Consider the following 12,817-nt stretch of genomic DNA (forward strand, 5'->3'; position numbering starts at 1 on the left):
TTCAAATCATTTTATGGTCTGTAACTATCAAGTCACAATAGTTATCAATGCCATGTCCTTATTGTTTCTTTAATAATGAATATTAATGAGCTCATCTTTCCTAGCTCTTCAGAAAATTTGTAACATATGATTGTGAATCACTTGCCCTTTCAAAACATCAGGCTTTAAAAAAGCGAAGAAGTTATTTTTAAAAAACATGTGAATGGCCTACGTTTAAAACTAGCAATATCTTCGGATTTCATATGGTCAAGTCTCTCTGTATATGTTACTTACATAGCATACTAATAAGAATATGCAAAATGACCAAAGAAAGGTTTGTTCTGGTGAAATCAAGCATTGATAACCAAGGAGAGTGAAGGCAGAGCATTGTGGCAAGTATGGTGTGAGCCTAAGAGAAGTCTGCTAGTGCCTTTATGTTAATCAATAGCTGTGTCTTTGTTGGTCTAAAGCTTCGGAGATGAGACTTCTGATTGAGCTGGAGGCAGTCCTGTGAATGCTACAGGTTGCAGTTCATCCAAGCTCGCTTCTCAGCAAGGAGAATCATTTCCACACACATTCTTTGTACTTGCTTTCAGTCAAAATACACTCCAACACAGGTAAATATTACTAATGGTAGTATGTAAGAAGATATAGCTTTTAACCTTATGTTCAGAAAAGAACTCATGAATAGGGTTATTCCTCTTTTTTTTGGTTTGGTCTGTGTCATACGTGTCTCACCTGGTAAAGATCTAAAGATCTGTTCTGATCTAGTGTGCATAGCGAAACACTGAAGAGAATAACAAAATATCATTTGTTACCATTTTACCTGGTGCCTGCAAGTGTCCCAGACACCTTCAATAAACAACAGCTCCAAGATGAAGATATTGTTGTGATTCCTGTTTTAGCAATGATGGAACAAGCAGGCATGGGGAGGTTTACTAGTGTGTACAAAGTGTGGTGAAGCTGGGGTCACAGCACAGGCGGTGCTTCTCTGAGTCCTCAGCCTTGCGCTGTGTGCTCTCCCACAATGTCCTCCCTTCTAATTAGATATCAATTTAAGGAGAACCATAGGAGTATGAGGTCACCAGAATTACCTTATTTCAATTACTTTTAGTATAACAATGATGAACTTGCAAATTCCTATCACTAATAAAAATAAGAAGAAAACAAAAGTGAACAGAACAAAAGAAAGTGGGCCTCTACGATATTGCCATTGCTGCTCTGAAAGAATTCTGAGATCATCTAGTTCATTCCTTCACTTTCCAATGACTGAACCGAGACAGACTTGTAATTACGTTTCAAAAGCTACTCAAATGCCTTACTACACTAGTTTTGCACTTTTCCCTCCACTATACTGCTTTTGTTTAACTCTGACACTGAAACTGTGTATTTGCGCTCTCTGTATTGCTAAGAAGAATTGTGGTTTATATAACCATGAGACCTGATTGCCCGTCTTGTTTTTTCTTTTTTGTTTTGTTTTTCATGTTTTTTCTCTTACTACTTTCTTCAAAGTTTTATTTGCTGATAAACATTATGTTTTCCTTGATTTTTGGAAGCTAAGTTACAGAACACACAAACATTGTGAATATTAGCAAGATTGACATTTTGAAGTTTGATTTTTTTTTAATAGTACTTGTCTATACTTTTGAGGAACAATGGCTTTTCTACTTATGAATTCTGTGTTCAATGGAGCATTAAATCTGTGAGTAAAAATTGGGAAACATGTCACTGTAAACATTTAATAAATAAGACAGAGAAAGGGAGAGGGCAGTGAGTGAGAAGGTCAGATAGGAGTTATTATTTTTTAAAAACTTTATATATATTAAATACATGGGATTTGCTCCTTTTTTATATAAAAATTTGACTTTTGCTGAAAGTCATGATAATGTGTTTAAATGTGTTAAGAGTGATGTACAGGCAAGAATAAATAAACAGAATTATGGTTTCTAAATGAGCTGACAAAGTCATATGCGAATATTTCTTCAGGGAGCAGTGTGCTAGGCAATTTTGCAGTCATTTGCTGTATTTCACATTAAAGTGCTGTATTTCATTAAAGTTGTATGGAAGATTGATATATATATGTATATATATATTTAGACAGCACAGATTATTTTATATTTCTGTGTCAATCTTGTTAATATTCATTGTGATGTTTGTGTATTCTGTAACTTAGTTACCAAAAATCAAGGAAAACATGATATTCATCTTTGGGGTGGGATGTTTTATCTAAGTACAATGGTTTTCAGTTACTTCTATTTTGTTCCAAAGATAGAATTCGAATCATTCTAGGGCTCTCCTCAAACACCACCAACATGAAGAATTGGTTCTACATTCATTTATTAATAATTTTTCTGCATATTTTAAAATTTACTTTAATGTCAAAATTTTTTTGGTCTACTATATGAAAAATTCAAAAAAATCAAAAATAAAAATAGCATAGTAAAACAGGAAAATAGACATAGTCATAAAAATCAAACAATTGGAAGGACATGCAGCTTCACTAAGGTAAGTTTTAACATAGTAACAAAACATTTAAACTATAGTAGCATATAATTAACCATTTGCTTGACAACAATTGGAAGCAAAGTTTGCCAGAGGACATCAAGTACAATGAGATGCATGCAGAAAGGCAGATAGCAGATGTTCTCCCTTTTATATGGGGACTAAAATGTTTGTTGCACATAGATTATTTTGTCTAAATGAATTTGTTAGAACTTATTACCATCATCTAAGATCTTGAAATCAGCAAGTGTTTCTCTGCTGACATCTGTACGGAGAAGTAACACATTCAAAGGATGAAGTCGCTAGATAACTATCATGCTTCAGATTACTCTTACAGCATATCAACCAAGACTCAGACGTGGAACCATCTGATGTCCTCTCTGGAAGTCAGAATTGTCAAGCAAAAGCCACAGTCACACTTACACAGGAGCTGCACTGGGGTTTCCTGAATGCCCACGGTTTGTCAACCAGTGTGGAAGATACAAAAAGGAATAGGTGCTCTGTAGTAGAGTGGACTCACACTTGCATTCACAACTTTTTTACAGGTCCTGTTCTTCTGAGCTCCTATGTTGGAAGCAAGCACTTAAGGAAGTGTCAATGGGACATGGGTAACAATGTCACGGAATTTGTCCTTCTGGGCTTCACTCAGAGCCCTGAGGGACAAAAGGCACTATTTGTTATGTTTTTACTGGTCTATGTTGTGACTATGGTGGGCAACCTGCTTATTGTGATGACTGTTATTGCCAGCCCCTCTTTGGGCTCCCCAATGTACTTCTTCTTGGCTTATCTGTCACTCATGGATGCGGTTTATTCTACTGCTGTGTCTCCCAAGTTGATCATAGACTTACTCCGTGATAAGAAGACTATTTCCTTCCCTGCTTGTATGGGCCAGCTCTTCATAGAACACTTATTTGGTGGTGCCGAGGTCTTCCTTCTGGTGGTGATGGCCTATGATCGCTACGTGGCCATCTGTAAGCCACTGCACTATTTGATCATCATGAATAGAAGAGTTTGCATCCTTCTCCTGGTGGTGGCCTGGTTTGGAGGTTTTATGCACTCTGTGGTTCAACTTGTGTTTGTGTACAGTCTGCCCTTCTGTGGTCCCAATGTCATTGACCACTTCATTTGTGACATGTACCCGCTATTGGAACTTGCTTGCACTGACACCTATTTTCTAGGCCTCACAGTGGTTGCCAATGGCGGAGCGATCTGTGTGGTCATTTTTACTCTTCTCCTAGTATCTTATGGCATTATCCTAAACTCTCTTAAAACCCACAGCCAGGAAGGAAGACGGAAGGCCTGGTCCACTTGCAGCTCCCACATCACAGTGGTTGTGCTGTTCTTTGTTCCATGTATTTTCATTTATGTCAGACCTGTTTCCAATTTTCCCATTGATAAGTCCATCAGTGTAGTTTTCACTATTGTGACTCCTATGTTGAATCCTTTGATATACACCTTGAGAAATTTGGAAATGAAAAATGCTATGGCTAGTCTCTGGTGCAAAAAGTTAACTCTTGGTAGAATGGGAGCACGTCTCCGACCCTGAACTTGTTTGTTATTAGTTCTAAAGCAACAAAGAGGTAGTAAATGAAGAAATGTGTAAAGTAATCAATTTAATGGGTACTGTATAAAAACTCTTGGCATAAACAATGAACTTTTGATAGGAGAATTAATGACATGGGAACATTCTAGAGAACAAACAAAAGATACAAGGTTTTTTTTTCTGTTAGAAGCAGCTAACCATACATTGTAACTTGATTTTTTTAATGTGTAATGAAATGAAGTCTGGAAGTTTTTTTTTTTTTTTCTGTAGTATCACTCAAATGAAAGAAAAAGGAATTTTACTGTCACAAAACATTATTCTGGAGCCAAAATCATGATTTTAAAAGTGTAGATTCATTAGTGTGTCACTGCAGTAACATTATGTAGATAATTTGTGCTTTTTCTTTAAGAATACTTCAATGCCTGGATATTCCAGTTTATGAATTTGGTAACAGATAAATCCATGATTGGTAAGACACTCTTAGCAAATATTTGTATTTGATAGGATGTTGCTGATGATATAGACAGGTTCAAGTTCCTGATTACAGAGTAGATGCTTTGGTTTTGAGAGCCATACTAATGCCTGTTTTAATTGTTAAAAATATTTTATTTTTGTTGCAAAGTCAGATATATAGAGAGGAGGAAAGACAGGAAGTCTTCCTTCTGTTGCTTCACATCCCAGGCGGCTGAGTCAGTCTGAAGCTAGGAGTTAGGAGCCTCTTATGCATCTCCCACATGGGTGCAGGGTTCCAAGGCTTTGGGCCATCTTCGACTGCTTTTCCCAGGCCACAAGCAGGGAGCTGGATGGTAAGTGGAGTTGCCAGGATTAGAACTGGCACCCATATGGGATCCCGGCGTGTTCAAGGCAACGACTTTAGCTACTAAACTACTGCGTCAGGCCCCTAATTCCTGCTTTAAACACATTTTTGTGAATTTGCTCATTAGTTATGCATGTCTTTGCCTGTCTTGGAAGAATAGCAAAGCTTTGTTATTTTGCCTTCTAAGATTTGGGTAAAGACATTTGCTGTGACATATAAAAAGTACTTTAAAAAAAAAACATATTCAACTTAAAACCTTATGGAGTTGAAATGACTCACTCTTGTGAAAAAAATGTTCTGTTTTTTAATTTCATGAAAATTCTGTTTTCTTAGTAGCTATCACAAACAAGAAGATGAAATGATTTTCATTGTGATATTGAACATGATTTGTTCTTTGCAAAAATTTATTTTTAAGTGAAACTATTTTCTGTTAAGTAGAATGATTATATATTTATTTTTTCAGATAATAGCATCCCCTCCCCTAATACCAGCAGTAGTATAGCCATCGTCTAGTATTGTAAGATTTTGACATTTTTGAAAATAAAGTGGATAGAAGAGTGTGAGTTCAATGTGATTTCAATTTGCTAACCTTAACTGCTACTGAATGTTAGTTTACTTTACATGTTTATTGGACATTTGATTCTAATATTCTACAAAATGTATATGCATATCTTTGCTATAGTTTTTTTTTTAAAAAAATTTAAATTTATTTTTATTACAAAGACAGATTCCACAAAGAGGAAGAGAGACAGAGAGGAAGATCTTCTGTCTGATGATTCACTTTCCAAGTGAGTGCAATGGCTGGTGCTGTGCCGATCCGAATTCAGGAGCCAGGAACTTCTTCCGGGTTTCCCATGCGGGCACAGGGTCCCAAGGCTTTGGGCTGTCCTCAGCTGCTTTCCCAGGCCACAAGCAGGGAGCTGGATGGGAAGTGGAGCTGCCGGGATTAGAACCGGTGCCCATATGGGATCCTGACGTGTTCAAGGCGAGGACTTTAGGTGCTAGGCTACCGCACCAGGCCCTGCAATAATTTTAAAATTTATTTTATTATTCTGTAGACTTCGGATTTTCCCTCTCCTCCTTTCTAAAACCCTGTTCCCCCACTGATTTTCCCCATATCATTACAATAGTATAATCCTTCCTACACAGTCAGAAGTAAATCATTTTGATACTTAAGTGTATAATGACATTGCAGGCATGGACAACAGCAGAGAGTCCAGCATCCTATTGTCAAGGTACCGTTAACAGTAACATTGGGATCCATCTTTGATATGCAAGTAGAGATGTACACTACATTGTATCTTCACATCTGGATGTGATAGTCTCTATTACACAGTTACTAACAATCCGCTTAAGTAAAAGCCATAAAACAAAATCAACAATAGAGAAAAAAACGGAAAAGTTACAATACCACCAAGTTAGATAACATGCTATTGAATAACCGATGTGTTGCTCAAACAATAAAAACCAAAATCAAATGCCTTCTTGAAGTAAATAACGCTATTGTGTGACCTATGCGTCAGTGAGGAAATAAGAACAACAAAAAACTTTTTTTTGAATGAATGAAAATAAAAAACAAAAATATTAAACAGCCTTAGATGTAGCAAAATAGTATTGAAAGGACTATTGATCTCATATTGTGCATGAAGACAGGATTGTATCAGAGATAACATATGCTGTTTGTCCTCTGGGGATTGACTTGTTTCACTGACCGTAATAGTCTCTTTGGGACCATTTGTAGCAAATGGTACAATTTCACCCTTTTCAATGGCGGAGTTGTATTCCATGGAGCAGATGTACTGCTGTTTCTTTATCCAGTCCTCTTTTGATGTGCTTCTGGGTTGTTTCCATATCTTTGCTATTGTTGATTGTGCTGCTGTAAATATAGGATTACAGATCCCTTTCTAATATGCAGATTTCTGTTGATATATTCCCAGAAGTGTGATAGTTACAACAGTTTTTTTTTGCACAGTATTTACCCAATATTATTAATTTCTTGAAATTGCTTAGGCATCCTCCATGTTAACTCTTTATTATTCATGTGTATTAAAAAGTCATGTCTATTTGTGTCTTTTTCTCTATATTATAATTTAATAAGATTGATAGGAATTTTTATTAGCTTGATGTGTAATGTATTTTAAGCTTGCTTTTTAAAGTGACATAAATTTGCATATATTTACGATGCTTCATTGCATTATGTAAATATATATGATGTACTGCAAAATTTGAGTTAATTTTCATGTGCTATTTCACATGATACTTTGTATTGATAACACTCACAAATCATAAATTTCATACTACTAGCTGAAATTCTACTTCCTTTGACTGACATCTCACCAGTACCTTTCTTCCAGGCCTTTGTGACTACCATTTTATTTTGTTTTTGTCTTCTGTATACCTTTGTTAAGGAAAAAGAAACCTCACACACAGTCTTCCACAGTTGGCACGGCACGAAAGGTTTAACAAATATTAAAACAGCATTTACCATTTTATTCACCATAATTAATAGGATTGTCAATAGTATTTAAATGAAAGGAGGAATTGTCAGATTTTCTTGCAATTTTTTTCCAGAATCCACTTGACAAACTGACAGTAAATTAACATAGCTACATGAACAGCAAAACTGAGCTGGCTAAACTTGAACTCTTTACTGATCACTGTTCAAACAGAACTATTTCAAGTATAAACTATCTAAGAAATTCAAATCACGGGTTAACTAGCATATATCTTTTAAATTCTACTTTTGATTCTCTAGTGCTCCTTGCTATTAATTCACCTAGGGAGACAATTCCTGCCGCCTCTCCTGCTTTGGTGCAGGTTGTGTTAGTGTCTGTTCTCTCCAGTTCCCTTGTCGTATTCACATAAGAAAGGGGCGTTGCTCCTCTCCTGCCATATGTTCCCCTTTCTTCTCCCATGACAGACGGGAAAAGCACAGTCACCAGACACAACAGGAGTTCAAAAGTCCAGGGAAGGGTGGACCAGCAGATTTTACTTCTCAACATTTCAAGAAGTCATCAGCATCTCCAGCAGATGGTGATGCAGCCACCTTAAAGGATCAAGTCATGGGATACAGAAACACCTACAGCTGAGGGTCAGTCAACGACTGGTACCCACCAACCCTGAGACCTGTTTGACTCTCTTCAGAGCAACTGGCATGAGTTTCTCAAATAAAAGCTGTGTTTTTTTTTTACAGTAAATAGTATAAATAAATTCTTCTTTTAATTTTCTAAGATATTTTTCTCACTTCCCAAAAAATTTTGTTAAATGTAGAAATAAAAGACAGAAACCCTGTTAGGTGATTTATCTTTCCACATATTATAATAATTATTATTATGATTGCATTCTGCTCCTGTATTTAAGTGTTCAGATAGAGGGTCATTAATTCAGAGCTTGGGTGTCATTTTCACATTTTCTAATTTTCTTTCTTGCCTCACATCTTCATTTCAAGAAATCATGCTAGTCTATTCTCTGTTAATGTATCCTGCCTGCCTACGTGCACTTAGTATCACACAAAGTGCCTCTCAAATAGCTTTGACCTACTTACTTTTAATGTTAATTTCTTAACCTTATTAAAGTAAATTAAATCCATGAAATTAAAATCATCCCAGAACCATGGCAACGAACCCCGTAGCCAGGCATTGGCAGGGGCAGTCCATCCCTCCAGACATGAGAGCGCCTTCCAATCCCAGCATAAGGCTATCATGTACAGTCTTTTTCATTATTGTTTCTTTGCATGAGCAAGCTTAATCAAACAGGAGAAGTTGAAATCGTATGGACAATCAGCATAGTGTTGAATCATCCTCATCTCTCCTCATTGCAAGGTTGGTTTTAACCCCTAGCCAGCAAAAATTAAAGCAAATCAGGAAAAAAATATTAAGAGACCCTGCTTTTCTAATGTGACACTTCAATTTGTATATATGCAGATAAACAATCTCACGTTCGGTATAATGTAATATTACATGTGTTTAGGTGACTCAATAATTTTTTTTAAGATTTATTTATCTTTATTACAAAGTCAGATATACAGAGAGGAGGAGAGAGAAACAGAGGAAGATCTACTGCCTGGTGATTCATTTCCCAAGTGACTGCAATGGCTGGTGCTGTGACAATCTGAAGCCAGGAGCCAGGATCTCTTCTGGTTCTCCCACACGGGTGCAGGATATCAAGGCTTTGGACCATCTAGGACTGCTTACCTAGGCCACAAGCAGGGAGCTGGATGGGAAGTGGAGCTGCCAGGAATAGAACTGGGGCCAATATGAGATCCCAGCACGTTCAAGGCGAGGACTAGGCTGTAGGCTCCCTCGCCAGGCCCAGTGACACAATAATTTCAACAACTTCAAAATAATACCTCAAATAGGAGCATATATAATGCTTGAATAAAATGTTAAGGTCCCTTCTAAAGCTTTGCCTGGTGTCATCTCCTCACCTCCAAGAACCACATTACCTGATGGTCAGAACAAGTGGAAGGTGGAGACTGTGTAAGTACATGTTGCAGATTCACATTTGTGAGGACAAAAATTTGGTCTCATTCATGGTGCCCTCACATAAACTTTCTTCTTCAGAAGATTTGGAAATTATGATGTGTCAGTACTTCAAAATAATCAGGAGCTACACCAGATGCAAATTCTCCAGCCATTCAGTGGGGCACTGGTTTGTCAGGAATAGAGTCCTTGTTAACTTGAAAGATTTAGCAAAACCATTCTATGTATCCAAAAACTTCACTAAGAAACAACCGCTCTGGCTGCAAAAAGAACACAAGTTTTGTATAAAACAAGGAAGTTGTCTCAAAAAAGCACATAACTCATTTCTTTAAAATGTCATTTGTTGTAAGCTTAAAACATTTATCAGTCCATATTTTGTAACAAATGTCATTGCCAACATTTCTCACCTTTGGGTAATGAGCTCAGGTGAAAAGAGAAGTAGCACACAAGACATGGGATTGAACTTTGCACCTGGGACTTCCAGTTGTATTTCCTGAGACAAAGGGACTGGTAATGCTCTCCTGGCTCAATTTGAGTTTCAAAGGAAAAGGACACAGAAGGGGTGTGCCAGGTGAGAAGAGGGAGGGAGGAAGAATTAGGGAAAGAGAGAGGTAAGTCAAAGCAATCTGTTTCTGTTTCAGCAGGTCATTGTCCATGTGTGCATCTAAGAATTCTTTAACTTCTTTTTCATCGCACTACAAGGCAAGTAAAAATGCAAAAGAAATGTTTTTCAGAGATCAAGGTTTTATGGAAAATCCAGATGTCTTCAAACTACAAAAGTGTAAAAAAAGTATTCACATGTAGGCAAGAGAATGCAGAGGAAATGCTAGAGTCATCAAACAGTGGATTCAGAGCTGTTCAACCTCATATCCACAATGTGTGCATATGAACTTGAAAGCCTCAGCTGAGTATATTAAAAGGTACCCAAAGCACACAGCCCACCTTTTAGATGATCATTTGCAAGTTTGATTTTTGCAATGATCTGGAAAATTTAATCTCTTGCACATTTGACCACAGATATATTGCTCTCCGCTAATATCTGTCATCATTTTCTTGGCATTCTGAGTGGATTAAGTCACTCTCCTCTTCACCAAACTCCTCATGGCATTCTTCACCTCTGCATTTCTTACTGTGTAAATGATAGGATTTAGCATCGGGGTGAGGATCGCGAAGAACACAGTGACCAACTTGTCCACAGGGTAGGTGGCCACGGGACGCATGTAGGTGAAGATGCAAGGCACGAAAAAGAGCACGACGACGGTCACGTGGGAGCCACACGTGGAGAGGGCTTTGCGCAGTCCTTCGGACCCGAGGGACTTCAGAGAGCGCAGGATGACCGCGTAAGAGAGGAGCAGCATGGACAAGATGAGCAGGCACATGGCTCCGCTGTTGGCTGCCACCACCATGCCAAGCCTGTATGTGTCTCCACAGGCGAGCTTCAACAAGGGGAAGAGATCACACATAAAGTGGTCGATGACATTGGGACCACAAAAGGGCAAGTTGACCATGAAAAAAATCTGCAGAGTGGCATGCAGGATGCCTCCAATCCAGGCGATGAGCACCAGGAGGCGGCAGAGCCCCTGGCGCATGATGGTCGTGTAGTGCAAGGGCTTGCAGATGGCCACATAGCGGTCATAGGCCATGATGATGAGAAGGATGATCTCGGATCCCCCGAGGAAGTGCTCCACAAACAGCTGAGTCAGGCAGCCACCCAGAGAGATAGTTCTTCTCTGGTAGAGCAGGTCGATGATCATTTTGGGGGTGGTGACCGAGGTGTAGGAGGCATCGATGAAGGACAAGTAAGTGAGAAAATAGTACATGGGGGCTGAAAGGGTGGGGCTCAGGGAGATGGTGAGCACGATGAGCAGATTAGCCAGCAGGGTGAAGAGGAAAATGAACAGAAACACCACGAAGAGTATCTTCTGCAAGCGTGGATTCTGTGTGAGCCCCAAGAGAATAAATTCGGTCACATTATGGGGAGACGCCAGGTGAGCCATTCACAAAGTGACCCCTCGCTAGGATCTAAATTACCTACAGAAAGAGGAAGACACCTAATGAATCATCCAGAAATGATGCTGTGCATTTCGTACTACGGACAGAGAATAGTCCCTGTGTCTGTGGAGTACGTTCTTGTCACTATGTACTTTACGTGTAGCAAACTTTTGAAAAGATAATGCCTCCCAGTTTAATCACTGATTGCTTATCTCGCAGAGTGAGTATGAGAGTATCAGTCTCCTGCATGGAACAGCATGGTATTAGACAAATTAATCTCAAGAAAAATGTAATGCAGTTATTTCCTCTTGCTTGTCTTTCAAATTTATGTTCCACATAATATGTGCAAACTGGTTTTTTCACCCAATACAATTACAAATTCAGTACACTGGAGTTAAAGAATTCTTGGGTAGTTTTTTTTTTTTTTTTTTCAGTTTGTGGAAATCTACCAAAACCTTTTACATGTACTCCTCCATGTGTTAAAATTTTGAAAATACATGTCTCGGTGAGCAGAGGTTTGGCTAAATCCACATCTCACCGTAGACTGGATTCTCGGCTTTGGCTCTGGTTTCTTGTTAAGGCATCCTCGCACATGTAAGGGTGATGGCTCCAATAATGAGATTTGCCCCTGCCTGTGGGAGACCTGGCTTGTGTTCTGGGCTGTTGGCTGCAGTCCCCAATCGATGAACAGATTCACACTATTTCAAGAGTGAACCAGAGGATGGGAGTGACTTCCATATAAGAAGCTTCTGGACAGCAAAGCAAACACCTAACAAAGTGCAGAAAATGTTTACAACTTCTACAGACCATTACCCACGATACATAAGAAGTTCAAGTTAGTAAACATCAAACAAACAATCCAGTTAGGAAACAGGCTAAGGACATGCGCACACATTTTTCAAAGGATAAAATAGAAATGAACAATGGACACAAGGAAAAATGCTCAAGATCAAGAGCCTTAGGGGAGATGCACATAAAAATCCCAAGAAGATATGACCTCACTCGTTAGAATGGCCATCCTCAAACAAGCAGAACAGTAAGAAATAAACAGTAATAAACAGCAAGCATGTAGGGGGAAAGATACTCTGAAACATTGCTGCTGGCAATGTAAACCAGCACAGTCATATTAGGAGACAGTGTAGAATTTTCTCCAAAATTAGAAAATGAATATTCCATAGGACCCAATCACTGTATCTTCTTTAACTTTTATTCTCTCAAGAAGAAATGTTTACACACATGTGAAACAACAAGTGCAATTTTACCTGTTCCTTATCCTGAGACTGTTTGTCAAAAAGGTCAGAGAAGAATGTGGTACCCATAAGGTAAGACTGAGACCTGACTAATAAAGTAATTTAGATGTAGGAAGCAACAGCCATCACTATATCTCTTTTCTCTCTGACGTCACACTAATCCTCCTTGAATAAACTGAGTGGAAAACATTTTAACAAAAAGGAAATCATTGCATAGAACACATTCACCACAAGCTCTAAGAATGTAAAACTC

The 12,817-nt window shown here is 38.4% G+C and overlaps 2 protein-coding genes across 2 annotated transcripts; one reads left to right on the forward strand and one right to left on the reverse strand.

The window, feature by feature from the left end:
- The first annotated feature begins 3,085 nt into the window (after positions 1 to 3,085).
- On the forward strand, positions 3,086 to 4,027 carry LOC121172143 (olfactory receptor 4A16-like). Its single transcript, XM_041003984.1, has one exon. It carries the CDS (start codon positions 3,086 to 3,088, stop codon positions 4,025 to 4,027), a length of 942 nt encoding a protein of 313 aa, XP_040859918.1.
- Positions 4,028 to 10,392: 6,365 nt separating this feature from the next.
- LOC121172218 (olfactory receptor 140-like) lies at positions 10,393 to 11,319 on the reverse strand. Its single transcript, XM_041004069.1, has one exon. The coding sequence runs from the start codon at positions 11,317 to 11,319 to the stop codon at positions 10,393 to 10,395; it is 927 nt and encodes a 308-aa protein (XP_040860003.1).
- Between the last annotated feature and the right edge of the window lie 1,498 nt (positions 11,320 to 12,817).

Source organism: Ochotona curzoniae, unplaced genomic scaffold (assembly GCF_017591425.1).
Source record: "Ochotona curzoniae isolate NIBS_2020 unplaced genomic scaffold, NIBS_Ocur_1.0 scaffold_3171, whole genome shotgun sequence".
Taxonomy (NCBI): domain Eukaryota; kingdom Metazoa; phylum Chordata; class Mammalia; order Lagomorpha; family Ochotonidae; genus Ochotona; species Ochotona curzoniae.

Coding starts and splice junctions, on each gene's coding strand:
- LOC121172143 (XM_041003984.1), top strand. CDS start 3,086: ATGGGTAACAATGTCACGGAATTTGTCCTTCTGGGCTTCACTCAGAGC.
- LOC121172218 (XM_041004069.1), bottom strand. CDS start 11,319: ATGGCTCACCTGGCGTCTCCCCATAATGTGACCGAATTTATTCTCTTG.